Source organism: Carettochelys insculpta, chromosome 13, assembly GCF_033958435.1.
Source record: "Carettochelys insculpta isolate YL-2023 chromosome 13, ASM3395843v1, whole genome shotgun sequence".
Classification (NCBI taxonomy): domain Eukaryota; kingdom Metazoa; phylum Chordata; order Testudines; family Carettochelyidae; genus Carettochelys; species Carettochelys insculpta.
The window spans coordinates 11,751,055-11,779,031 of record NC_134149.1 but is presented as its reverse complement, the minus strand read 5'-3'; the positions used below and the strand labels follow the sequence as shown (position 1 = coordinate 11,779,031).

At 44.9% G+C, this 27,977-nt stretch overlaps 1 protein-coding gene across 1 annotated transcript in view; it reads right to left on the bottom strand.

Annotated features, from left to right (window-relative positions):
- Positions 1–3,656: 3,656 nt before the first annotated feature.
- The window catches only part of GPR50 (G protein-coupled receptor 50), a 68,567-nt gene continuing 44,246 nt past the window's right edge, over positions 3,657–27,977 (bottom strand). Inside the window, exon 2 of the mRNA XM_075007791.1 lies at positions 3,657–4,513. Within this exon, the coding sequence (XP_074863892.1) occupies positions 3,657–4,513 (857 nt within the window). The remainder of the gene's footprint in view (positions 4,514–27,977) is intronic.

The window sequence follows — 27,977 nt, the reverse complement described above, 5'->3', positions numbered from 1 at the left end:
CCAAGGACACTGGATGAAAGAGGTTCAACCTGTACTTCATAGCAACAGATTCATCTCCCTTCATGGCAATAAATTCTCTCACCCATGACTACGATGGCATAAATTCAGTATTCAGTTAATGCAGAGTAAATTGCTTATCTGTGGTGTAAGGAGATCCCTCCCTTTTTGCCTATAAAAAAGTTAACAAAATAAGTTCCGAGTACCCAGTCAGCACTCTCTTTTTAGGCTTCCACAAACAGAAATTAAAGCCAGGAACTCCTTCTGAGGGCATGCGAGTCTATCTATTCTTCTTCCAAGCACCCTCAGCATCCTGGCGCTATATTCTCCTGTTGAAGCTGTAATCTCCATTTTTAACCTCCTTTAAATTGCAGGCGTCCAATCCAGTTGGTGCAGCTTGGTTCAGGATTCCAGTCATGACTGCTACCTCACCATGTTCACCTTAACTTATGCTGAGATATGTAAAGGGCTTCTGAAATGATTGTCCTACAGCAGGATACACTATGCTCCTTAAAGGGACCCAATCCCACTCTTGCAAGGTAGGATCAGGCCTTGTGCTCAGAAGAAGCTGCCCAGGTGATTGAAGGACCTGCTGGTGCAGTGGAGTCAATGTCTAGCACTTCCCTTGTACAGAACTGAGTATCTTAAGCTCTCGTTGACCTGACTGTGGGCTGCCAGTGCTCAACAGATGCAGCAAGAATATGGCATGGTCACGGGGGCAGTTCACTTCTGCAGTAACTGGGCTGGATGCTCAGGAACATGATACCTCCGATTTCTACAGCATACAGCTGGGGTGCTGTTCTATGGAGGCAGTCCAGGCTCCATAATGTACCTCCTCTTCCTTAAAGGACTAGATCAGATACTCCTAAGATTTGGCTGCTTGGGACGTCTTTGGGGCGACAAAGCTCTACTCAGACTTGGACTGGTGGCTATTTCTGATGTTACGAATAAGAAATAGTGCAAAAATGCAAACTTCAGAAAAAAGAACCACGCGCTCCACCCTTAAAAAGATAGAGTCCAGGAGATGAACTCTCCACAGCAGGACAGGGAGAAGGAGGAACATCTGGCAAATGTTAAAGGATTCCATACGATTCTCTTAGTACACCAAATGTGCTCTTTTTGAAAGGAGATTATTTGCAAATGTGATTCTAACAAACAACTAATCGCCCATGTACAACTATAAACACTGTGCAACTGAGCTTGCTGCACAAGCACACCTTGAAAAATATACCCTGTGGTTATAAGTTCCTTAGGGCTTATGGCCTCCAAGTTTGGCTCAATGCACGTTTGTTCCCACAGAATTATACGAATCCATTCTGGTGGGTACAGTTTGGAATAAAAAGGACCAGTTCCCACATCCTTTAGAGGGATTGGACACCCTTATTTGGCCTTACTCTGCAGAACCAAAGGCCAATTTCTAAGAACATGATGCAACTTAACCCCTATGATGAGATAATTGTGTCAAGCATTTAAAACACAATCACATGAAGTGGCTGACATGTCTGAGTCTGAAAACGTGCAGCAATGAGCTGTCATGATACCCTGTAAATACACCACTAACTGGTATTACAATAAGCTATGCCACATGGCAGCTGTTTTTGCTTATTTAGGAGATGAGCCATGCAAATTTTTGGGGCTCAGTCCCTCAACGGATAACTTCCCACAACTCCTCTCCTGCATAGATTCAGCGGGCGGGACATCCAGCAACTCTCAGAACGCTCTGAGGGCCACTTGTGGAGGGGCAATTAGGCATCTGTGGATGCATATGGGCACTAACTGGAATTTTCACAAGGGTTAAGTGCCATATTCCCATGAACAGCAATCAGCATTAGGTGCTTAACCTAGCTAAGTGCTTCTGAAAAGCCTATTTGGCTTTGAAAATCTTGGGCTTTGTGTCTCAGAGGAGCTAAATCCTGCTCCCATTGAGATCAACAACAGCAACATATTCATTAATACAGAACTGGGTCCTTTCCTTGACAAAAGACAGGGTCACATTCAGTTGTCTTTATTCACTTGAATAGTCCCTGGGGCTAAACTCCTCATAAGGGACAGACATTGCCCCTATCAATTTCAACAGCATAGCTACTATTGATTGCAAGAAGAACAGGCTCAGTGCCATTGTTACACCCACATAAAGTCAGCCCAATTCAACTGGCTTGAATTGGAGCTCACAAGGTAAAACTGACAGCAGAGGTTTGCCCCTTGATTTAGCAGGACTGCTCAAGATCAGGAGTAGCCCCGCTTTTGTTCTGTTACCAATTTTTTAAAAGACCTCTCAAGAAGGAGCACAATTTGGTCTAAGGGTAAAAAGAAAAAAAAATCACTTCTACTTATAAAGCCCTCCAACAATTTTTAAAAAGCCTTTGCTCTGCCCTGTGTGAATATATTTCACTCATAATATGGACCCACAAGATACGGCAGTGCATTGACAACAACCTCGAAGGTGCAGAGGCCCAGCTTTAACTAAAAGTGGCACCACTCTTTTTTCAGGAAGTGTAAATATTTTTACACATCTTCCACCACCACTTACACATTGCAGCTCTGTGCAAAAGTAGTTGCATTTGCCACTTGGCTCTTTCACTGCATTCACAGCCTGGGCCATATGTGACAAGAGATGTTCGGGATGAACAATTCCTTTTCTTTCTGACTTTGTTTGCAAGTATAAATATTATTTTCATGGAATTCTCTTCTGTATTTATTTATTAGAAGTCTGCATCTGAATTAAAAGGATGGGAGTCTGCTACATTTCATTACTTTCACATGTCAGGAAGATCTTCTGAGAGCTGTTTGGAACGAATGCTGGCCATGACAGAATATTGCCTAAAATTAGAATTAGGCTCTGAACCTCTTCCTGCAATTATATTAGGTCATTAGTTATATTCTTATTCATGGCCTGGAAAAGAAAGTGCAAGTATGTTCAATAGCTATACAGATTCAATTAAAAACAGTGCTTTCACCTTGCCTTGCTTTTAGCACCCAAAGACACAGTGGAAGCTGTCATGCCCATATTTTGGGACTGCTGACAAATTATTACTAACCTAACAAGATACAAAGTTAGTCATGCTCAAATCTTGTAAAATTGGTTAAGTGTTACTTAATTAGAGAAGGATGGAGTTAAATTAAAAACAGAGGGCTAATTTGCCAGTTCCGATGGTTTCAACTACAGCTGCATCTACAAGGGCTTTGAATGCTTTGCTTCTCATGAATTGTTAGTACCCATGTGGCAATGGCATCAAAGTCAGCTAGGCACCTGGTGAAAATGGTAGAGGACAAATGAAGTCAAATCTTTACTCAAAGCCTCAGCTTCTCTGGGATTAAGTTTGTCAGCAAGGTGCTTTGATGCCATATGTGGAAAGACCAGGGATTTAGCTCTTGAATGAGTAAGGGCTGGCAGTACTGGACACAGTGCTCCCTCCATGGGCAGAATAAATTTTGTTATGTGTACCATGTGCACCACCAAAGAAACACCTCTTTCTGGCAGTAGGCGCTCTGCTAATCAGCTGGGCAGCACCTGAATTTCTCCTGGTAGGCCGCTAAGCACTCAGCTTACAGGGAACACTGACTGGGCCCCATGATGTTAGCTTTGAAATATGCTTGTAAAAACACTTTGGCATACTATGTACCCAACTGTCTCCCAGAATAAATAGCCCAGCTCTGATTCACAAGTGTACTTCAGCTTGGTGGTTGTTGTTTGTTACGACTGGGGAGGGCTTGCTTTTCAGTCCGTTCGACATGTCGATGAACAGCAACCTTGGAGTCCATAGAGTCAGTAGTATTCTTCTGTACTCCTTCCGGAAATTCTGATTCAGAAGCCCGTATATCACAGCATTGAGACAGCTGTTGAAATAGGCCATGAAGTAGCTCAGGACAAAGAGCCACTCTGGGATTTTTGGCGCAACTGCCGAAGGATTAATGGAAACGGCAAGACCAATAAAGTTCAAAGGCCCCCAGCACACCGCAAAGAGGACAAAAACCACAAACATGGTCAAAAAATTCCGAACGTCAGCTGCTCTCAGCTTCTGCCTGGAGTCTTGTCTCACTCGGTGCTTGACTTGAATCACCAAAATCCAAATCCGTAAGTAACAAAATGACACTATGGAGAGGGGGACTATAAAGTGAATCACCACCACTGTTACGGTGTACGATGTACTTACAGTCTGGGCAAAGGTGCAGGAATAAATTCGGGGATCATATTTCAGGGAACCAACAAAAAAGTTTGGCACAATTGCCACCACAGTCAGGATCCAGGTCAGGCAGAGACAGCAGAAGGTGTTCCTCAGGCTGAAGAGTTTATCATAGCAAAGACTGTGGCAGATGTAGCAGTATCTGTTGATGGCTATGACTGTGATGTTAAAAATTGATCCAATGACGCTTAAGCCCATGAGGAAGCCACTGATCTGGCAGTGAATGTTTCCCAACGTCCATCCGTTATGGAAAATGGCACTCAAGATGAGAGGATAAGGGTACACCGCTACTACTAGGTCCGCTACAGACAGACTGACGACAAAGATGTTACCTACAAAAAAGGGAGAAGAGAGATTGTGGCAGGTTAATGTAGGTTATATGTATCTACGGGGAAACTACAAACTCCAGTTTGTTTTCTGAATGCCATTTTGATTATAAAACCGTTCTGAGCAATATTTCCTCTATTTTTTCCCATCCAGGTGTGGAATACGTTTTGTAATGTCAACTGACGCACAAGGGGATGTGCACTATCAATAGAAACACATGCTAACAGCTCTGGGCACCCCGACAATCAGTGGCATTTGAATCTCTCCTGGGGAGCTGCCCCATTGAGCAAGCTTACTGTGTACACTGGTTCTGAACCTATCCCTGAACCATCTCCATTTTAAACCAAACACAGCGGACCCCTGAGATACGTGCACTCAAGCTGTGCAAATCTCGGGTTAATGCCACTCAGAGGAGCAGGGAAACTAACCAGCTTTGCTGCACTAGTCAGTTTCCCTGCTCCTGTCAGTGGCAGCAGCTGAGATGCTGCCACACACAGGAGTGGCTGCCACCCCACAGGAACAAAGAAACCTCTTGTCAGGGGCAGCAGCCTGACTCGGTGACTCTCGCCCCCCAGCAGGAGCAGCCTCCCTGCTCCTGTCAGTGGTGACAGCCCAGAAGTGGGCTCTTGGCTGCCACCACTGACAGAAGCAGTTCCCTAATTCCTAGCTCCCCTCCACTTGCTGGATCCAGGAAACTGACCAGGGCTGCTGCCCAGGTCGGTTTCCCCACTCCTGTCAGTGGCAGCAGCTGAGAGCCTGACTCTCAGCTGTCACCACTGACGGGGTTCCCTGCTCCTGTCAAGGGCAGCAGCCAAAAGTCAGACTGCTGCCCCTGAGAGGAGTGGGGAAACTGACCAGTGCATCAGTGCTGGTCAGTTTCCTGTCCCCTGTGAGCAGCCAGCAGCCTGCCCACCGCTCACTGGAGACAGGAGCTGACCAGCACTGGTGCGCTGGTCAGTGTCCTGGCTCTCCCAAGGTGTGCAAAATTTGCTTACATGAGGTTGTGCAAGAACGCAACCCCTGTGCAAAGTCGGGGGTCTACTGTACCTCAGATGGTGTCAGGGGGTTCTGCAGCTAGCAGAAGGCTAACAAAGAAAAGAGCATAAGGGTCATTTACCTGGATGATCTTCCATTCAAATAGAAGTTGCTTAAGACCCTAAGCTTATCTACTTCCCAGAAAGACAGCTTTCCCCAGGGTGAGCTTTTAACCAAGCAACAGATCACTTGGTGAGAAACTTGACGCAGATGGGATGGTTACCTAATAAAAGGGGTGGTAACACTTGGAAACGACCCTGATCACATGCCAAAGAGCTCATGCATTAGTGAGGGAACAGACCGGGATTCGCAGGCGAGTTTTGTTTTTTGTGATTCTGTATAGCCCTTTACTAGGAATCAAGTGTGTGTTCACAAATTCCATTGCAGTCTGTGTGTCTGTTGCTTTCACTGCCACCCAGTCCCAAAAGGGGTCCACAGCATCAGTGGAGCTCTGGCAGAGAGCAATGGCTGCTGGAGAGGCTTGGGAGAACTGGTATTTGTTTTGCTAACGGAGCTGGCACTTGTACTGCAGGGTCACCACTACTAGGAGGTAACGAAGGTGGTGTCAGACATGCAGTCTGCATCTGGAGTGCACCTACAGGCCCAGAGCCGGAAATAAACTCTGCCCGGCCCTAGTAAACAAAGAGCACATGGGACCCAAGGTTTGAGGGGTAGCAGATTAGCTTTGAGAAAGTTCGCACTGGAAAATTAATTAGGGTTGTAAAAGAGACAATTTAGTTAGCCTTGCATGCACACACTGGGTGTCTTCAACAGAGCAGCTGTGGACAAAAACAGTAGCAGTCAAAGATCAATGAACTTCTCTTTTTACACTCAATAGTGAGAACGCCACACTTCTGATCCTGAGAATTTCCTCGTTAATAGTCTCACAAAAATATTCATATTTGTGTGTACAGCACAAGGGCCTCAGAGCCACTTAAAATGGACAGGCCAATCTCTCCATTACACCTGTGCAAACTCAGAATAACTCCACTGATGTAAGTGGAGCCACGCTGGATTGCCACTGAAAGGAGGACTAATGAGCGTTACATAATAATGTTATTCTATATTCATTCTGCGACCTCCGTATGATAATTGGCTCAGCACAAGAGCTCAGTTTTCTGAGTTACAGGGAAATCAGCAGGGTACCTTCAGAGAAGAGCTCTCCTGCTTGAGCTAGCAGTAAATGTAGGGCACCAGCTCATGTGAACTAGACTCTAGAGGGGGATGAGACCTACGTGCCATAGGCCTGTTACATATCATAAGGTGTAAGTGGATTAAGATGAACCCTGCGTGCTCTCTTCACAGTTTGCCAACTCAGAACTACAGGTGGAGTAGGGTTTTGGTGGGATCCTGAAACATAGTGAATGGGGGCCCCTGCCAGCTCTTTCTGCCAGCTGTCCTCCTCTAGCCCCCCCGCCCCTCCACCCACACACACACTCCTACCAAGGAGCAGGTTCAGGGCATGGGGGCCCACCCTGCTGCACCTGCCAAACTGGGGAATGATTTCAGTGCATGGGGCCTTGTCTCACCCCACCCCTGCTCCCTGGCTGGAGATGGGTGGTTGGAGACAGGCAAGCCCCTGATCCCCAACCCAATCCCCAGCAGGAGTGCCAGGCAGGTCAAGAAGCAGGGAGTCCATTTTGCTGGGGCTCTCAGGAAGGGACCCTATTGGCCCAGAGGCTAATCCGCCAATGCTCAGATCTCCTGAGGTACAACTGACAGAAAGGTTACCTCTCTTTCCTCTGGAAATACTATGGTTGCTATGAGGTCTTTTTCTTACAGTCTCTGCCCCCATACAAGAGCTGTATAACCTATTCCCCAGAACATTCCATAGAGCGACCACCCTACGGCAGCAAGGAGGGAAAGCTACTCTCAACACCTGTCCAATCGGACAAGAGTTTGCTATTGCCTTGCCCACAAACGCTTTCAACATTAAGGAAATACACTGACTTCTAGAAAATGTTAGAAATGAAAAAGCAGCTCAGGAGAGGTTGGCAGGCCTGAAGATAGGGACGAGAACTCCAAAAGCAGAGCTGCTTCGGGAGACAAACCCCTTTGGATTTGGTCTACTTGTGGTCTTTTTCTGGAATAGTTATTCCGCTTTAAATCTGAATTACCTTTCACGTGTAGACAATTTCTTATATTCCAGCACCAGTCATCTTGTTCCTTTCAAAAGAGAAAAAACTCTACAAGGCCAGACTGGGCAGAGCACAAGGCAGTTCTCAGTCAAGAATGTGATCAGGTACCACCTGAGTGCAGCATGAGGCAAGAGGATAAGATGTAACATTGAGGGGAGGAGGAGGAGGAAGAGGTGGGATTCACACTATCATGTGCCAGAAGTTCAAGAAATAAAGGTGTAGAAGCAATAAAGGGAAGAAATAATCCAGGGATGATAGAAAAGGAGCAGAGTCCATCAAAATGCCAAACATGTTACAAGCAACTTTTCAAAATTTTTTAATTTTCAAGTTTCCCACTAAACATTTAAAGATTCTCACTAAAAATTGCTAAAAAAAATCCAACGTTTGAGAAAAGTAGAATTTCTTTTTTGTTATAGATTTTATTAAATAAATCCAAGACGACAATATTTGTATTCATTGAAAAGTGATTTTTCACTTAAAAGGTTCAGAGACTAGAAACAGTGAAAATGTATTAAACCAAAAGATAACTGGGAAATTACAGGAGTTCTTCTGTCCTTTACGTTCCCTCTTTTAAATTCTTCCTTAAAACCCACTTCTCCTACCATGTCTGCCCATGTGGCTCTCTCCTCCCATGCTGTCTTGGATCTGAACCATTTCCCATGTGGTATCATCAGTAGACAGTGAACTTTGGGGGCAAGGCCTTGCTTTTCTGCTAACAATGCAAAGTGCAGTGTAAATACAACATGAGAAACAGGATGAAGAGGAGGAGAAGGAAGAAGAAGAAAAACAGAGAAAAGATGGTCAAGATCCCATATCAGTTCACATTGCAACCCAGGCTAATTTTGCCAAATCTGATACATTTTGAAATGTGCAAACTATGCCCACCTGGCTTGATAATCAAAAGGCCAGTTTATGGCTACTTCACATAACTAGCAAGAGACTGAGCTCATGGCATCCGTGAACATTACATCTCAGACAAGCATGTTTGCCAGGTATTCCACTGGGTAGGCTGGTGCTTGGCTTGTTTCCCACAATAGCCTGCACTTGGCAGCCTGGATAGACCTGCAGGGGAAAAATGCGGCAGAGGGGCTAGGAAATGCTATGACTTTCCAAATGAGCATCCATTAGGTTCAGAGGGCTGAGCTATCAAAGGTAATAGCCTCCCAGTATTGCAAATCTTGGGAATCAACAATGACTCCTCAATGCTGGTGCTCCTGTCTTTGCTGGTATGAATGAAATGAGCACATCCCTGCTGCCAGAGTTCTACAGAGGAGCAATCATAGAGATGCCCACAGGGCCAGCCACAAAGAGGAGCTGATAATGCCCTTTAGTCCAATCAAAGAGCAGCTCAGATATGGAATCACAGAACCATAGAATCCTAGGGCTGAAAGAGACCTCAGGAGGTCATTGAGTTCAGCCACCTGCTCAAAGTAAGATCAACCCCAACTAAATCATCCCAGCCAGAATTTTGTCACCCCCTCTCCAGGTAACCCATTCCAGTGCTTCAACACCCTCCTGGTGAAACAGTTTTTCCTAATATTCATCCTAGCTATCCAGACTGTGGAGTCAGCTAGAGACAGTGCACTAGGCAAAAGCTACCTCCATGTTTCTATCTACTTTCACCCTGCCCCTGCATTGGGGAATTTCTCTTGTCATCCTCAGTTTACCATGAAAGGCAAACTTTCATTTTTTAACCTGGGGTGGTTGCAAAGATTGCTTTTCATCTGTCCACTGGTGCAGTGGTGTTTTACTGAGTCGGCAGACAGAAATGTGGGGGGGAATCTTCTGCATTTTTCAAGAAGGTGCTGGAAGGGAGGGATGGGCGTAGGTGGGCTCTAGTTTATCTCCTTCCTACAAGAGAAGTTCCCACTTTTACTGTTTCTGCACTTTCCCGCACCCTCAAGAAAAGGTCATGAACAAATCTACCATAAAAACATAAAACCCCCTCCCATCCATTAGTAATTTTTGCTTATCACCCAGACAGTACATTATTGCACAGAACAGTGTTTCTCAACCAGGGGCACACATACTTTTGAGGGTACATCAATTCATCTAGATACTTGCCTAGTTTTACAACAGGCTTTGAGGAAAACACTACTAAAGTCAGTACATCTAAAAGTTCACTCAGCCAATGGCTTGTTTCTACTGCTTCATATACCTTACGCTGAAATAAGTATGATATTTCTATTCCCGTTTATTTATTTGATAAGATGGTAGAAAATCAGCAAGTTTTCCGTAGTGGTCTTCTGTGATATTTTTGCAAGTAAGTAGTTTTTAAGTGAGATGTAACTTGGTAGTGTGCAAAACAAACTTGACTTCTGAAAGGGCTACAGCAGTCTAGAAAGGCTGAATGGCACTTGTTTCAAAACCTCAGATTACCATAGGGTCATGCTTCTGAGCCAGTAGTATGCATACCTTTAGGGCAGTGATTTCCAACCTATGGGTCCCTGACCCAAACATGGGTCACCATTACATTTGCTAAGGGTCACCATCTGGGTGGCTCTGAGCTTCACGTGGCTCTTTAAGGAGCCATTTGTGGCTCCAGATGCTGCCACCTGACTCCTTCTCTGGATCCAAGTCCTTGTACAGCTGTAGCGGCAGTGCAGCAGGGTGCAGTCTGGGGCCGTGAGAGGTTTAAGCTTTGGGAGGGCAGTTTGGAGTTGAGAGGGATTTAAGCGCTACCTCCAAACACCATGACTCTGCAGATAGTGCTACCCACCCTCCCTACCCCATGCACAGCACCACCCACACGCCCTGAAAAAATTATTCCTAGGGAGAATCTCTCCCTGCCATGCCCCCGGTTTTGAATTGCCTTGGGTCACAAGGTCTTACTGAATTGTCAAAATGGGTCACCATCTCAAAAAGGTTGGGAATCGTTGGAGGACACAAGAGAAGCGTGAGTATACTTTTTAATTTTTTTTTTTTTTGGAATAAAAAAGGTTGAGAAACACTGGTACAGAACATAGATATACTAAAACAGAACTGTGTGAACTTTACAGACCTATGGGACAGGACCTGAAGAACTTGAAATATTTACATGTAACATGGCAAGAGGAAGCTGACAGGAGGAGGAAGAAAGATCACAATAAAACCATGGGATTGCTTGGCATTCCAAAGAATCAGCTCCGCTGTGCAATGGGTTTGTCGCATCCTGTTTAATGACTTTAGCATCACTGAAGTGTATATACAAGTAACAGAGACATTAGAAGCAAGGGAGAGAAAAGTCACACCTGCAGTAATCCTGGCAAAGAATTCATGGCTGGGCTAGTATAGTCTAATCTAGACAAACTGCTGCAGCAGTTGGAATAACCCTTAATCTAGATATCCCCTATCTGAGACAGCAGACTTGACCCTTAAACCAAACAAAATTCAGCAGAAAGACTTTTATTGACATCAGGGAGCCTTGAATCAAGCACCGAACCATTTTGCAGCCCCTGGAAAAGAGTGGTGGTGCCAGGCTGAGTCTGGCTGATATTTGCTCACAAAATGGAGGTGGGGAAGGGGTGAGTTATCTGATCATGCTGTATATTGGAATACACAAGAATGTTTGTTACTCTGACAGCGTTTTCTTTATGCGTCGCTATGAGCGTCTGGCTGGGGAGGAGGAGGAGATGGCTTTATTAAAAACCCGATTTAAAATAATAAAGGCATCCCATTAGTACTGAGACACACTCCCTCATCTTAAACCAGCCTCCCTCCTGCTTGTTCTGGCTCGCCAAAATCTTTGCTCTCATGCCTGACAAAAAACCCGGTGCCAAGAGGACTGATGTCAATCCTGAAACCAAGGTCAGGAATTTTAACCCAAGCGCTGTTTCAGAAAAACAAGCCCTGGATTTATTTTTAGTGGGAAGCTATTTCTCATTGACTTTGTGGAGGGTGTGAACTTGAAGTCCTTTTCCATGGCAGTCAGCAGCAAAAAAGTCTTGAAATTTACAAAATATCAAAGGCAGAGCTCTAGAAACTCCAGCAGCGTTACACAGACTTAGGAATCAGACTAATCTTGTAGAGTTTAGTCGATATATGCAAAAGTTTTAGACCTGGGGGCTACAGTTAAACTATTTATAAAACGGGGCCTGGTTTTCATAAGTGCTGAGCATCCACAAACTGAAGTCAGCAGGAGCTGCACATAGTGAGCACCTTGGGGGAAAAACAGTAAACAAAAAAATCAGGGCAATTAGGCTTCAGGCATAAATTTAAGAACCTATCTTTAGACCATACTCTGAAAGTTTTGCTGATATTTTAAGTCATTAATATTTCTTCCATCAAAAGGAACGGACTTCGTTCCTCCCAATGAACTGACAGCATGGGGTTTTTCTCCACATAGTGAACCCTTTCATATCCAGCAGCCCTGGGACCAGGAGGTTGCCGGATATACATATATTCTGCATAATGGAGAGGTCTACCTAGCAATGCATAAGACTAAAGAAAAGCAGGATTAGCTATTAAGAAATACACCAAAATGCATGCAGAGTACTTTATTTACCAGCAATAGCCCTGCTATAAACAGACTAATGGGAGGAACGTTGTCCGCTATTCCCTCCCACCTGTGCCAGGCTCCCCCGGCCCCAGCCTGTCACCACAAAAACATATAAAACCCGCCGCCGATGTAGGAGCTGCAGGATGGCTCACTGTGCACAGCTGGAGGTACCTGGCTGTGCGGCTGGAGGCTCTTCACCGCACGCAGCCGGAGGTGCCACCACACAGCCTGAAGGAGCCGACGCCATGTACTCAAGGGTTTTCTGTATTGTACGCTGTAAACTTACACTGTATTCACTGTATTTATTTCTATTTACTTTCCCAATACTGTACTTCATGGAAAACACAACTAAAATTTACTTATGGTTAAAATGCCGGTTATTTGAGAGTTCCGGCTGATAGAATGCCGGATGTGAAAGAGTTTACTGTACAAACAGGCACCAACAAGTGAACAGGCTGTACATGGACCCTTATTTCAAGTTAAGTGCATCTTCAGACTCTCAGGCGCTCTGTGGGGGCGAGATTTCTAAAGCACACTAATGTGCTGCCCATTAATTGGTCCCTGCAGACCTTCTTGGTGCACTTTAACAGTGCTGTTTGAAACAGTATCGGGTTAAAATCCACTGGAGAAACTTATGTGCATACCAACAGTGTCTACCTGGACCAATTAATGTGCAACACGTTAATGCACATTAGAAATCTCAGCCCTGTAGAATGCACTATGTCACCGTGCAGTCAAGCCCTTATTTTGATTTTGCCTCAGTATAATTCCTGATGGACTGTTGCCAAAGACACTCTGCTTCTGAAACGTGTGTTCACACGGATTTGCCAAAAAAACCCATGAATTAAACCCAATTTTTTTGGTGCCAGTTCGATTATGTGGAACACCTCCTCATCCTGCCCCGCACACATCCCTGATGATTAAATTCCTTATTTTTCCCAAAGGTTTTGCACATCTGGATTTTGTTATGAGGTCCGTCCTGTGCCCCTTACTGAGTCCCAGTCAAGTTCAGCCTTCCAACCTAATTTTAAAAGGCGCACTCAAGTGAGCGTAATTCAAAAGACAGAAACTCACTGGTGGAAATGGCCGTAGCTCTATTGGCATCAATATGGCTACCTCCGTTTACACCAGCTGAGGTAAAATGTTTCTGATAGAGCCCTCCAGCACTTGTGCAAGCAGTCCTATTGAGTCCCACCGGATACCTGGCACAAATAAGAACTCCACGTACAAGCAGACAGGGTGCTAGCAGGATGGGGCCTCATCCTGAAAATCCTGACCCACGTGAAGAGTCCTCACGCACACGAGCAGACTAACATCAAAGGCACTGTTTCTGAAGTCAGCCACACACTGAGGTCAATGGGCCAGGTGTCAATTGCTTCCTTACCCTATAGTAAGTGATACAGCAGTGGTCCCCAGTGCAGGATGGGACCACCGTGGTCCCCAGTGCAGGATGGGAGAGGCGACCCGGCTCCGGGCCCGGGAAGGGGCAGGACCAAGAGCAAGAAGGGTTGGTGACAAGGACAGTCAACCCCCAGCACCACCCAGACCACAGCGCTGCCGCTCCCCTAAGGAGCCCAGAGCTCCAGCCTCCATGGCTACCACAGTAGCAGCAGCCTGAGCTCCTGACCTCTTTGAAACTCCAGGCCCTGGGGCAACTACTCCCCCGCCCCCCCCGATTAGCAGGCCCGAAATGAGATCAGAATCTAGCTCTATGAGACTGCTGCTAAGGGAAGCAGAGTTGTGCAGGATGGGGCTGCCAACCTGAACAGACTTCTGATTTATAAGGCTCCATTTAATATTAAAGGTAGCCTAGAGCTAATCACTCAGTTACTACTACAGAATCCTTTTAAATCCCCCCACCCCCTTAGGCACTTAGGAATCCTGCCAGCAAATACATTTATACCTTCTTCGCAAGAACTTCTCCTAAATCACCCATACGAGTTGTAAATTAGCCTGGGGTGTATTCTGATGTCTTGTAAGAGAGAGCCAGTGTATCAGTCACAAGTATCAGAGAGGCAGGTGTGTTAGTCTGTATCTTCAAAAACCACAAGAAGTCCTGTGGCACCTTATAGACTAACAGATATTTTGGAGCATAACCTTTCACGTCTCATGCATCTGACGAAGCAGGTCTTTGCCCACGAAAGCTATGCTCCAAAATATCTGTTAGTCTATAAGGTGCCACAGGACTTCTTGTTATATCAGTCGCAGGCAACCTGCAGCCCAAGCACCACATGCAGCCTATTGGGGTCTATGTTTGGCCCACGAGACATTTTGTTTACCAAAGCCCACGTGCAGGGTTGCCAGATTCAGCTGCTTTCCATCTCCATAGCGTTGTTCCTACCAGCATTACTAAAGTGCCACGCACATAAAGCGAGGGCACGTGAAGGGAGGCGCGTGCTGACTGTACACAACATTGACTGTGAGAGCCGTGCGCTCCCTCCACATCCAACCAAAGCGCTGCTACGGTTCAGTCGGCACACCTGGCAAATTCTCGGTATGTAACACCAGCACAGCGAGCAAAACGACCCTCTCCCAGGAGACTGAATTGGTTATGACAATCTTGTAGCCCACTGAGATGAAGGAGGGCCACTCATGCAGCCCACTCACTCGCCTAGGTTGCCTGCCGCTGACATATACACATAGCGAACATAATGGCCATGGACACGCAAGTTTTCGGCTATACTAGGCACACCAGTAATACATGGTTTTGATGGTAATCCAATACAAACTGAAGTTATTACATGTCACCAGAAATCCAAACAGCTATTAAAATTGGGTTTAATGTGGGGATGGTGTAATACAGCCATACTTTAGCTCTTTAAAAGCTGCATGTTCTGCTCGTTGCAGATTGGATCCAGGGGCCCAACATTTGAAAGTCTTCTTTGGCAATCTGCCAGCATTCCTACAGCTGTACCCAACTTCCATGCACATGTGCATAATTTTCATCCTGGAGAATAAATGGCCATCAAAATACAAACAGGCACTGTATTTTCACTGTTCACCTTGAATTGATAGAAAACATTTAACACTTGAGTTCTACTTGCTCAGCTCTCTCCTTTCCTTGTAATTACAGAGGCACTAATTGTGCGTCCACCTTTTGCCCTCCGCTTGCATCTTAGGAACCCCTGAAATAAACACTGGAAGGCAAAAACCTTCACACTTCCCCCACTTAGAAGAAATTGACACCCTCTAAACTGGCACTCTTTGATACACCTGAACAAGTCAGATGAAAGGCAAGTAATAACCTTGTCCTGTTTTCTCCTTACAAGGCTCTGCTTCGGCACGTACAGCCTCACCACATTCCTTCATTGAGGAAGCTGAAATATCGTTAAATTATGTTAAATTGAGGATTTAAAAAAAAAAAAAAAAGACACCAATGTTTCTTAGATGCCAATGCCAGAAGGGACTGTTGTGATTATCTAGTGCAGGGGTAAGCAACCCCCAGCATGTGTGCCAAGAGTGGCACGCAAGTTGATTTTCCATCAGCACAAGCTCAGGTCCACCCCACCTCACCCATGCAGCTGGGAGCCTGCTCAAAGCCAAGCTGCCTGTGGAGTAACAAAAGACCAACTAATGCTACCAACCACTACCTAAATGGTAAAGCTCCGCATCTATATTTATTAATGAAGCTGCTGTAAGCAGGACTATTAGTAATTTTAGAAATAATCACCGGAACTCAGACCATACATAGAGGTCAACAGGTCAAATTTCAGCACTCTGCCTTGGAAAGGTTGCTGACCCTGCATCTACTCTGATCTCCTGACAGGCCACAGAACTTCCCCAAAATAATCCCTAGGGCAAATCTTTTAGAAAAACACCCCAACCTTGATTTAAAAATGGTAACTGGTAGAAAATCCACCATGATCCTTGGTAAATTGTCCCAATGGTTAACAACTTTCACTCTTAAATTTATGGCTCATTTTGAATTTCAATTTATTTAGCTAGAACTTCCAGGTTTTGGACCATGTTGTATCTTTCCCTGCTAGACAGAAGTTACCATTATTAGATAGTTGTCCCCAGTGTAGTTCCAGACTGTAATCAAGTCATCTCTTTGTTAAGCTCAATAGACTGAGCTCCTTGGGTTTATTGCTGTAAGGCATGCTTTCTAATCTAATTTTTGGTGACTGTTTTCTGAACTCCCTCCGATTTATCAACATCTTCCTAAGATACAGTATTCCCATAGAAGTTGCACCAGTGTAATTATAGAGGTAAAATAACCTCTCCATCCCTTGTCAAGATTCCTGTTTATGGGTCCCAGCAATCTCGACCAGTGCCTGGGGGGGTGTGGGGGGGAAAGGTGGACGTACTGAAGGTGGACAAGGAAGTAGCATGTGGGGACAAGCCATTTAGCAATTAAAATTTTGGAATGGCCACAGGATGGGGTTGGGTGGGGGAGGGCAGTGCACATCCCAAATGCCACCATGAGTCACCTATAAGTTCCAGGATCACATTAGCTCTTTTGACCAAAGCATCAACTCGGAGCTCACATTAGCTGATTATCCAAGGAAGCAGTGACTCTGCAAAGATTTAGGGGTGGCAATGGATAGAGTCCTTTATCCTCTAAATATGTCCTACATTCTTTGTTGTTGGATGCATACACTTAGTCATATTCATATGCATATTATCTGCAGCTTGAGAGTAAAGGCAGTGTTATCTACCAATAGTTCTGTTCCTTCTGCAGACAAATGTGGCAACTAACCCTGAAGCCTCCTACCCAATAGCTTTTATCACAGAAGTTAAAAAAAGAAAAAAAAACACTGATAAACTACTGGCAACTTGTTAGTTTGAGATTAAATTAATCTGTTTGTTTCATTAAACAAAACTACTAAAGAAATCTGTTGGCACACACAAAAGTCTAGTAAAAATGCAACAAAATACACAATGACAAAACCAAAGGTTTAAGGGAGTAATTGATTTGTCAATCTCCTATAAATGTCATATCAAAGGCATTTTAAACAACAACAAGTTTCCACTCTCAGATTTTACAGAGAAATAGAAACACGTGTGGAAGAAATATAAATTAGAATTAAGACTAAAGGACCAACAGAAAGAGGTGAATCGAAGGTTCAGCAAATAATTTCACCAGCCATCACTGGGGAGGACCACAAGGAGGCTTATTACAACCAAACACATGTTTTTTAACATACCAAACTTGTGCTAGCTGCAAAATGGAAACAAATGCGTGCCCCCCAAGCAAACTGTGAAGTCATAAAAGCTTTGTTCAGCACATGGACAACAATCTCTTTCTTAGCTTTCACATTCTCCCTCCTCCAGTGTCTTGACCAGCCATTTGATTAATGTTCACTTGTATGTTACTGACCTCTGTTCTACTGATATAACGTATCAATGCGCTAAAACTCAGGATGAGTCATACAAATAGCTTGCAGAAAGCTATATTAGCTCCCATCTTTCATGTTCTAGAGCTAGCTCAGAGCACCAAGACTCGGCAGTAACAACTGTCAGCTGCTACACGCTGGGCTAGTAAAAGTAGTGCTATTTTGGGCCTTGCGCTGCAAAGCCTCACTGTTGCGTGTCAGCCTTGCATCATTACCTCAGGCCTGGTCTACGCTGAAATTATATCGTCATAACTATATAGGTCAAGATGTAAGAAAACCCACGCACACCCTTTCAGTGACAGAACTGTAACCACAAACCTTCCCCCAAAGAGCACTTCTGACAGCACAGACAATGTTGTTCAGCAAGGTTGTGTTCCTAGACTGGCAGAAAAACCTACCAGTATATGCTTCATCTGCCTTAGGGAGTTTTGCCTGCATAGCTATGTCTACAGAGGCTCCATGGTGTAGCTATATCCTTAACAGGGCTAAACAGTCATGTGGATAACGACTATGATTCTGAGTAAAGAGGTTTCAGGAATTGTCCTTCTTTAAAGGGCTTGTGATCCACTCCATTATCACATACAAATATAGTGTTTCCAAGACACTGTTAACAGGTTGAACTTCTGAAATCCAGGACTCTCTGGTCTGACAACATCTGGGGCCTGGCAGGACCCTGGATATTGTCGGAGCAGAGGGCCTCTGTGGCTGGGAATGGGGGCCAAATGACAGTCTGTCAGACTGGAGCCCTGACTGGGCAGCCGTTGGCCCAAGGCCTCGGCTAGGGAGCTGTGACTGGAAGCCAGCAGATGAGACGGGAGCCAGCACCCCACGGCCAAGGCTGGAAAGCCAGCAGCCAGTGATCTGTGGCTGGGGACAAGGATCCACAGCTGGGGCCAGGGATCTGGCTGCCCAGGCTGGAAGGTGCCCAGGCTGGCAGTTGGGAGCAGGCTGGTGGCCAGGAGAGAGCTCAAGAGTTGGGGGCTGGAGGCCAGCAGGGGAGCATTGACTTCCCCTGGTCCAGCAAAATCCAGAGTTCAGGGCCACTCAGGTACCCAACCAGGGAGGTCAAACCTGCATAACACACACACATAGCATGGGTGTAGGACACCGGCCAAACGAAAGGTCTATGTAAGTCAGGTTAAGTCCATACCTCACAAATGCTCATTTGGTACTCTAACAGCTCATTTAAGAAGTCAATAAAAAAAAATCAATTCTCTCAGGTTATTACATCAGGATTTAGGTTAGGCTAAAGTGTAGTCTCATGCAGTTTAACGGGAAATGTAAATGACCTGCCAAATGTTCCAGAATTTTGAGTGTGCAGCATAACATGATCCAGAGTTGATGAACAGACAGTAAAGAGGAGATCTCGAAATGACCTTGGCCTCCTTGGGGGGTAAGGTTAAAGGAAGTGGAAATATCTGAATTCAAAGGACACAGTGAAGGTCCCTCCAAATACAAAAGTTTAATGCTGATACTCCAGGTTAATTCAATTTTTCCTTTCTTGCAGTGAAGGGCCTTGGAGATATGTTGGAATAATTCAAAAGTCATTGGGAGGCCTGGGGTCAGTAAGTGGTGGGTAGGCTTTGAGGTATCTACTTCAGAGTTTTTTCCTCCCTTTAATGACCATTCTCTAAGATAGAACTATGAGTGCTGCTTTTTGCATTAAATGAATGCAGGTTTGGTCCCTTTCTAACTGACCCTGCTGCTTCTGCAATTGAAGACTTGTCTACACTTGCAGGCTTTTTTCAAAAAAAAAAAAAAAAAATTTTTTTAATGTGGTGCACTCACATGGCCATGCACAAAGAGTCATGCTCAGAGGATTTCCCCTTGAAATAATAACTCCAGCTCTGCAAATGACTTTTGGTCGACCCCAACCCCCTTTAAGATTGAAAATGAGTGTGTTTGAGCAAAGCACAGCTATAATTGGCTCATGTGAAGACTCCTTTTCCAATGTTGTGGCTACAAACTGAGGCTGTAAATGAGAACCCTCCATGTCTCAATTCTGTGTCTGTGTGAATGTGATTTTTCAACTTTACTTATTTCGACTTTGGCAGGTCGAAAAGAGCATTGTTGGAAAAAGCATACAGCGTAGACCCAGCCACAATGATCACACTATATAGTCGGAAAGTCTTCAATGCAAAGCCTGAATTTCCATCCAGGCTTTTGGGATAGTCATATATAGCGTCACTTTTCCACAATGACTGTTGTCATCATTAATTGTTCTCTTCAATATATCAGGATACTGACTGGCTGCCTGCCTGTTATTTAATACTAAATGCAACGGTAAGGAGGACACATTTCTAGTGAGGAATAAAAGCTCTCATGGTATACTGTGGAAATTTGTTTATTTCTACTAAGCACTTGGTTCTGATTAAAGTTTTCATCTTATATCCTGTGTGTTACTCTGCCGAGCTGCTGGAGACAAAAAAAAAATCTGTTACACTACAAAATTCATCATTTGCTCTGATTTTTGACTCAGTTCAGATCTGTTTAATTTTGTCACTCAAACAAGATCCAGATCCTCAAGTACTATAATTCAGCATAACTGCAAAAGCAGAGATGAGCATCTAGCCCACTTACTTGCAATGGGTGTACTCAAAAGGTTCATTGCATCATTTTGCCTAGAAAGACCAAATTTAAAAAGCTTCTCCAAATCCCATGCCTTCCAGTCTGCACTACCAGACTAGGAAAGACCTGATGACAGGTCTGCTTATATGACTTCCCATGTGCCTCATATTACATCCCATCGAGCCAGAAAGATGTGGGGTTTTTCCATGGTTCACCGGCGCTTCTACTCAGTCACGGATGCTTTATGGAAATTTAGAGACTTGCATAAATGAAGGCATGTAGTTATATTATGCAATACGCAAGTTGTGTATTCCATGGACCGCTAAGAGGTCGAATGAGTCCGTTTTGATTGAAGCATAGTGTAGGAGATCGTTGCTAGTGAGAACAAGGACAAGACAAGCAAAATTTATAGGACATGTAATGAAGAAATTAGGACTTGGAACACCTAGTAACAACGGGGAAATTAGATGGTTAACTGGGCAGGGCAGGCAGCGAGAGAAATTATGGGATAGTATTACTTCCTGGTTATGGTGCGGAAACACTGTAAAAATGCTAGAAAGCACTCAGAATAGACGGGGTGGAGGGCCGTCATCGCCTACACCAGTTGGCATGGCACTTAAGGAAGGAAGGAAGTTATATTACCCAACCTTTAAATCTTCCAAAAAGCCCCAGTTCAGCCTTGATTCAAACAGGAAGCAACCATCTGGGCAATTTTCTATTTTCATGGAACCCACACATCATGTTGTCTGACCTCCTGTAGGAACCTAGAATTTCAGCCTGTTATGCCTCCTGTATTGAGCCCAGTGACTGAGTTGTGGTAAAGCGTATCTCCCAGAAAGGCATCCAGTCTGGATCTGAAATCTCAAAAGATGAAATATCCATCACTTTAGAAGTTCCTGTTTTCATGCAGATTGGTTCACCCTCACTCACAATTATCCTTTTTGCACGCAAGCCTCAGATTTTTTTAAAATATTAACATCTGCTATTTTTTCCTTTCATTTGGCCAATTTTGTTCTTTTATTCTCCATTCTGAGACTGAACTCCAACCAGTGCATGTTCCTTTCACTTGTTTTAGAATGTCTGGGCCTTAACCTCTGCCAGTCCCTCTACTGGGGAGTTGTTAATATTGCTACTTCTCTGGATCTCTAAGCTCATCCCTTGTTTCTGTAACTTTTTTCCCCTTACACATTTGTTGGAGTTGGATCGTCTAATGACAAAGGTGGAAGAAGAGGTATTTCCAGTGCTTTTTTCCCTGTAAAAAAAGAGGAGCCGGTACTCAGCCAGCTCCCTGCCCACACCCACCCCACCAGGGGTTGCATGGCTGGGACCGTCAGTGGGGGCCTCCAGTTCCTGGGCTGTGCTCCTTCAGACAGCGCAGGCTCCGGCTCCTGGCCCCATTCTGCCACAGAGTGCAGGGAGCTCTGGCCCCGGGGCTAGGAGCTGAGTGGGGAGCTGAGCCCTGCTGGCAGCCCCAGCCGCGGGAACCTTGGCCGAGGGCAAGAGGATCCCACAGCTAGGAGCTGGCTGGGGCGTGGATCCCCACCAGCAACCCCAGCTGCAGGACCCCTAGCTGTGGGGAACATTGGTGTGAAGGTGCCCATACTCTGCACTGGCACGTACCACCGCAAAAAAGCACTGGGTGTTTCTAAGCTGGCTATCAGCATATGGCCCCAATCTGGAGGGATGGATGGGTAAATAAAAGTGCTAAGAGGCAACTCCAGCCAACGTGCCTCATACCCCTCGATTTAATTTCAAAATACACCAAGTGCAACCATACAGTTTAAGACAAGCCACTGGTAATAAGCCAGTCAGTCAAATTAACTCCCCTCCCATTGCCATTTTCAAATACCTGTGAGGGGAGTGGGGCAGATGAGTTTTCGCAACATACGCAGGATCTGACGACCTTCAGGGCATTTTAGAACAAGGCTGGGAAAAGAGCAAATTTCTAACCCAAGAAACCCTCATGGTAGCCGTTGAATTTATATCTCTGGAGCTCCAGCCCGAGTGCCTTTGCTAGCTGAACTGCAGCAGTATGAGAGAGTTTCAGTTATCAAATTCGACAAAGGATTCAACACAAATACTGTGCCTGAGACTGCTAGCTATAGAGGGAAATATCATGGGAGACCTTAGGTCTTCATAAAAAGACATGATATCTCATGGAAGCAGGGATGCTAAACTCCTTGCCCTGGCCAATTCAGATCACTAGGTGGCCCACCTATGCTTCCCTCTGGTTTCAGCTGAACAGAGTGCTGAAAACCATAGCAGAAGAGTATTGCTGTGCTCCTTTAAAACAGATCTCACGTTCCAGCCCAGACCTTTCAGGGATGGATGAATGAATAAAGTGATCATGCTCATTTAGCTATATATAGTAACACACAGTCAAACTCTACTTTCATATACTCGGATGCAAATCCATACACACCGACTAGTCAGGTTTGTAAAACGCTTTGAAAGCCTTAATTGATGAAAAAAGCATGTATATAATAACTTTCATTGGCATGTGTTAGCATTCATTTACTCCTGGTAGAATTGTGAGCCTAAAATTTAAAAATTCTATGCACACTATATTAAAATTCTGCATATTTCATTTGTCAAAATAGCAGTGTAAATCAGATCCCTATAACTACATGAATATCCACTTTATAGTCTGCGGATGTCAATGTGGATATCTGCAGCTCACTTTACCAGATGTGGATGCAGATGCAAATTTTGTATCTAGAACCCTGCAAATTTGCAGGTATCCACTTTATATCCAGGGATGTAGATACAAATTTTGTATCCATGCAGGGCTTAATGTATAATCATACCTGTTTCAATTATTTTGGTAGCTAATTTTTAAAACACCTATCAACTAGTGTATTGGCAGCAATGCACATAAACATGCACACAAAAAAATCCCTGGGAGCAGAGAGTTAAAGAAACTACTAGGACAACCCAGTTCCTGTTGTTCTGCCCCCCACATCTCTCCTACAGCCTAGCTGTGGGGGGACCCCTCCAGCCCACACACCCAGGATCCAAACTGAAATAACCTGATGCGCAGTCCTGGGCTTATGTGGAGTTTCCAGGATACTACCTCCTCCTTTCAGGGTGTATGAGGAACTGCAGCATCTGAGAACCCTCCAGTTCCTTTCCTCTCCTCTGGCAGTGATTTCTGTTTGCAAACAGGGCTCTGCCAGGTCCGGCAACCCCTACTGGTGTCCAGCAGCTCCATTGCCAGGCCAGCTGAAGCAGGAGGGCCAAAGGGGGCAATTCAAAAGGGTCACCTGGGGCCTGCATCCTTTCCATCACTGCCGGAGCTCTGGGTGGCTCTGAAGGCTGCCTATGGAGGCCAGGGCACAGCATGGCATGCTCCGAGCAGCACTGAGGACTTGCTGTCCCAGCCCTGTCACTTCCACCCGAGGCCCCATGCCTTCCAGGAACGCAGAGCCAACACCCGCCACCTTGCCCAAGGGCCCAGCAAGTCTGTCGGCCCCTTGCTATCTGCAGCCCATTTCAGGGGAGAGGAGGAATTCCATGCACAAAACATTAATTTCTGTGCAAAATTCTTCACTGCACCAGGACGCAGAATTCCCTGAGCAGTAATTCATTGCATTAGTGCGCTGCCACTATTTGCCATCTATCAGGACTCTGAAGTAGTGTCTGAGCTCAGTTTTAACAGTGATCCTCTGTTACTGCTGCTGATTGACGTGTATTTCTATTTAGAAGAGTAGTCATGTGCTGGTATCTGCTTCCTACTGAACAGGGCTGTACCCAGTGTGAATTCAGACACAGAGCTAAACTTGTGGCCAAGTTTAAATGACAAATATAAAGCCTGATTATCCACTACCCTGCTATAAAATCTGGTTGACGTTTCCCTTCCTCTGTCTTCCATGTCTGAAGAAGGAAGATGGCCTCTTCCCTTTCTCCCCGAGAAACCTACCCACCCTGCAAAAAGCCTAAAACGTTCACAAAAACCTTCAAGAAGTTTTATATTTAGACAAAAATGGAAAGTGACCAAAAACCATCTCACATTTTTCATCCTTTTTCTTTTTCTCCCACTCCACATATCCGTTCTCTCTCCTTCAGAGAGAAAGTGAAACAAAACTTCAAAAATTTTTGCGTTATTTATTTATGAAATCTGTGGGGGAGGGGAAGAAAACGTCAATAATTTTCATTCAAGAATGTCAGTTTTGAGGCCAGCACTAATTGTAATAATGTTTACTCATTGACAATTGAGCAAACTGGATGCAGAATTATCATTCTAACAGACTTCTCCATCAGTGGAAGATGACTTTACGAGGAATAAAGCAATGGAGAATCAGGCCGATTAAGGAGAAAGCCATAAATCATGAAGTCAGCTGTTACAATAGGTATTAATTTGGCCCATTTGTTTTGGTCCTAGAGCATAAAACAAACCAAAAATTACAGCTGGCAGAAAACAGCACAGATCACATTGAAATTTTTATGTGCACGAACAAGCCTTAAGCTATTTTACTGTTAATCAACCACAACAGAAACTTCATGATTAAAATACTGTACAAACAACTGAATTTGTTATGTCAGATCCTTTCAGGAAAAGGGATGACAATTTAATAGGGGATCTATTTAAATCCTTAGGACAAATAATTTGAGTCTTTCACAACATTAATATTTGATAAAAATTAATTAATATTTGTAGCATGAGTGCAAAACAAGCTTTATGAATGATTCCAAAGCCTGCGATACCCATTGAAAGATCTTCTGTAGGCATCGACAGGCTGCCAAGGAAATGTAAATCAGAAGGAAAATGAAATGTCAACTGTATTATTATGCATGCAAAGCGTTGTACTCCTGGGGTTTTAATTTGAGAGACAGTCAAATTAAGACTAAAAACAGAACTGAAGAGAAAAATTAAGACTTTGAAATAGCTCCAGAACCTTGCACCCCACTCTCCCCTCCCCCAGCCCGAGAAGTTTGTAAATGTTTCAAATCTAGATCGACCTGCTGCTGCTGAAGTCCCTCTGCACTGGAACAAGGAGTGCAGTTACAACCCTTGGCTTGTAGTGTTTGCCATCGCACACAGGGTTCACAGCGCCTAGAACTCTAGGTCTGGAAGGAACCTCAGGAGGTCATCGAGTCCAGCCCCCTGCCTACAGCAGAGTCAACACCAACTAAATCATCTCAGCCAGGACTATGTCAAGCCGGGACTCAACAACCTCTAGGGATGGAGATTCCACCACCTCTCTGGATAAAGCATTCCAGTGCTTCACCACACTCCTGCTGAAATAGCTCTTCTTAATATCCAGCCTACACCTCTCCCTCTGTAACTTCAGACCATTACTCCTTGTTCTGCCATCTGTCACTACTGAGAACAGACTCTCTCCATCCCGTTTACAGCCTCCTTTCAGGAAGTTGAAGGCTGCTATCAAATCACCCCTCAGTCTTCTCTTTTGAAAACTAGATAAGCCCAAATCTCTCCGCCTCTTCTCAGAAGCCTTGTGCTCTAGCCCCTTAAATCATTTTCATTGACCTCCGGTAAACCCTCTCCAATGCGTCCACAGTTGGTTCAAGGGCTTCAGCGCCCCTCCCCTATACAAATTGTTCCAGCAACCTGCTTGAATATGCAAATCTTGGTGAGATAAAACTGATTCAGCTCTGTTACTCTGCTTTATACACAGGCTGGGATTCTCAATGGAAGAAAAGCAAGTTAGGCACCTAGTTCCCACTGTATGCCAACGGAAACTAGGATGACTTTTTTGGATGAAATATTTTCTTTTTTGGTCAAAAATGCAGAATCAGCAAAAAAAAGTTTTGCAAATCCCCCTCCCCCCCAAAAAAATTAGATTTGACATTTCTAAACGTGTTTTAATATTGTTCCCAAAAATAGTTTCAAAATTTCCTTTAAGCTTATTTTAAAATCAAAAACCACAAATGCGTTTAGTTTATCAAAACAAAAGTATTTTCTTCACACACACACACACACACACACACACACACACACACTTCAGTTTCTCAAAACAGCCAACTGTCAGGAAAAAAAAATCCTTGATCTCAGCCCAAAGGCTCAGACAGCTCTGCATCTCCCTTTCTTTTGAACATTGCAGACCTAGTCTATTACCACTGACCCTAGTGGCTTAGGTGATCTGTGGGTACACTCAGGAAGCATAGTGCCCCCTTATATCCCTGCCAAAATTTTAATGGTTAAATGGCAGGCCCCCATATGCCCCCTCCCTGCACCCCCCCCACAGGCACCAGTTGCTTATGACCACTGGTGTTACACCAGATGCACCAGCATTACAGAGCAAAATCTAGATTATGGTATAATAAAGACGAACTATAACCAAGCCTGCCAATGGAGGAGTGGGGCCAAGGAGGCAACTACCCAGAGGCCAGGCATTTCAAAGGGACCCACAGCTCTGGCCACGGCTGCTACTTAGGCAGTGGCTGGGCTCTGGACCCCTTTGCAGGGCTGGCAGCGCTGCTCTGCCACTCTGTACAGTGTGGTGGTGGGGGAAGCAGTGCTGCTGACTGCTTTAAGGCCCACCCCCCCAGCCTTGGGCCTGCCTCTTCCAGGGCATAGAGCCAGGCCCTCCTCCCGTGTTGCCCCGGGGCCCAGCGGGGCTGGCAGCCACCATAACAGTGTTACCTTCTATGCATATTTACAACTCTAAAATACCGAGGCGTTCAATAGAGCTGATACTTTTCCCACAATAACTCCAAAGTCTTCGGAGAAACGGCAATGATTTGTTCAAATATTACCCACTTTACCTAAAACTTCATTTTAGCAAGCCTGACTTTCGGAGGGCACAGCCAAAACCGAATGAGTCAAAGCACAACAGATACAGTAATTGGTAACGGTGACATGCCTAACTCTTCTCCACTTTATTTGTCACAGGGTTGGATAATAAGAACTGAACTCAACATAGGTCAAGAAGAGATTAATGACCTAGTTGCCACTGAAGCAGGAAGGGAGAGAAAAGATTATCTTGCCCTGTGTGAACGGGGGAACCTTGCTGTCCATTGAGAGTAGACTGACACAGCAAAGCTATGTTGAAATAACTATCCTAGCGTCTACAGGACACAGCTGCTACTTCAAAATAGTGGTTGACTTATTTAGAAATTGCTAAACCTCATGCCCGTTTCTACATGGGCCACTTCCTTTGGAAGTGGCATGCTAATACACGGAGCAAAAGATGTGAATGAGGCGCAGATGCAAATTCCCCACGCCTCATTAGCATAATGTCACGTGATTTGGAGCCCGGAAGACTGTTCTTCTGGACTCCAAAACACTGTGCAGAAGCGCAGCCCTCGGAGGGGCTTCCAGAAGGAAGTCCTTCCTCTGGAGGCCCCTTCTCCCCAAAAATTTTCAGGAAGAGGGGGCCTCGGGAGGAAGGACTTCCTTTCAGAAGCACCCCCCAGGGCCGCACTTCTATACGGCATTTTGGAGTCTGGAAGAATGGTCTTCTGGACTCCAAATCACATGATGTTATGCTAATGAGCCGTGGGGAATTTGCATCCGCACCTCATTAGCATCTTTCGCTCCGTTTATTAGCATGCCACTTCCAAAGGAAGTGGCCTGTGTAGAAACGGCCCATTTCACAAGGCACAGCATCTATTTCAAAATAGCTATTTCGAAATGGGTGCTGTTTAGCCAGGGCATAGAGCCTATTTCAAAATAAGCCACAGTGCAACCAATGGCTCTGTTTCGAAATAGGCTCTGTGTGTGTAGACAATGTATTTCGAAATAGTTATGTGCTATTTCAAAATGTATTTTTGTGTGGCAGCATTATTCCAAAATACGCTGGTTTGGAATAACTATTCCAGAATAAGGCCACTGTGTAGACATTCCCTGCAAGTTGTTTCTTTTTCATAATACCAAGCTCTCAGCTCTTCTCAGTTCCAAGCTAGTTCTGACTCTAGTAACTACAGGAGATTCGAGAACTACTGGCCGATCTTT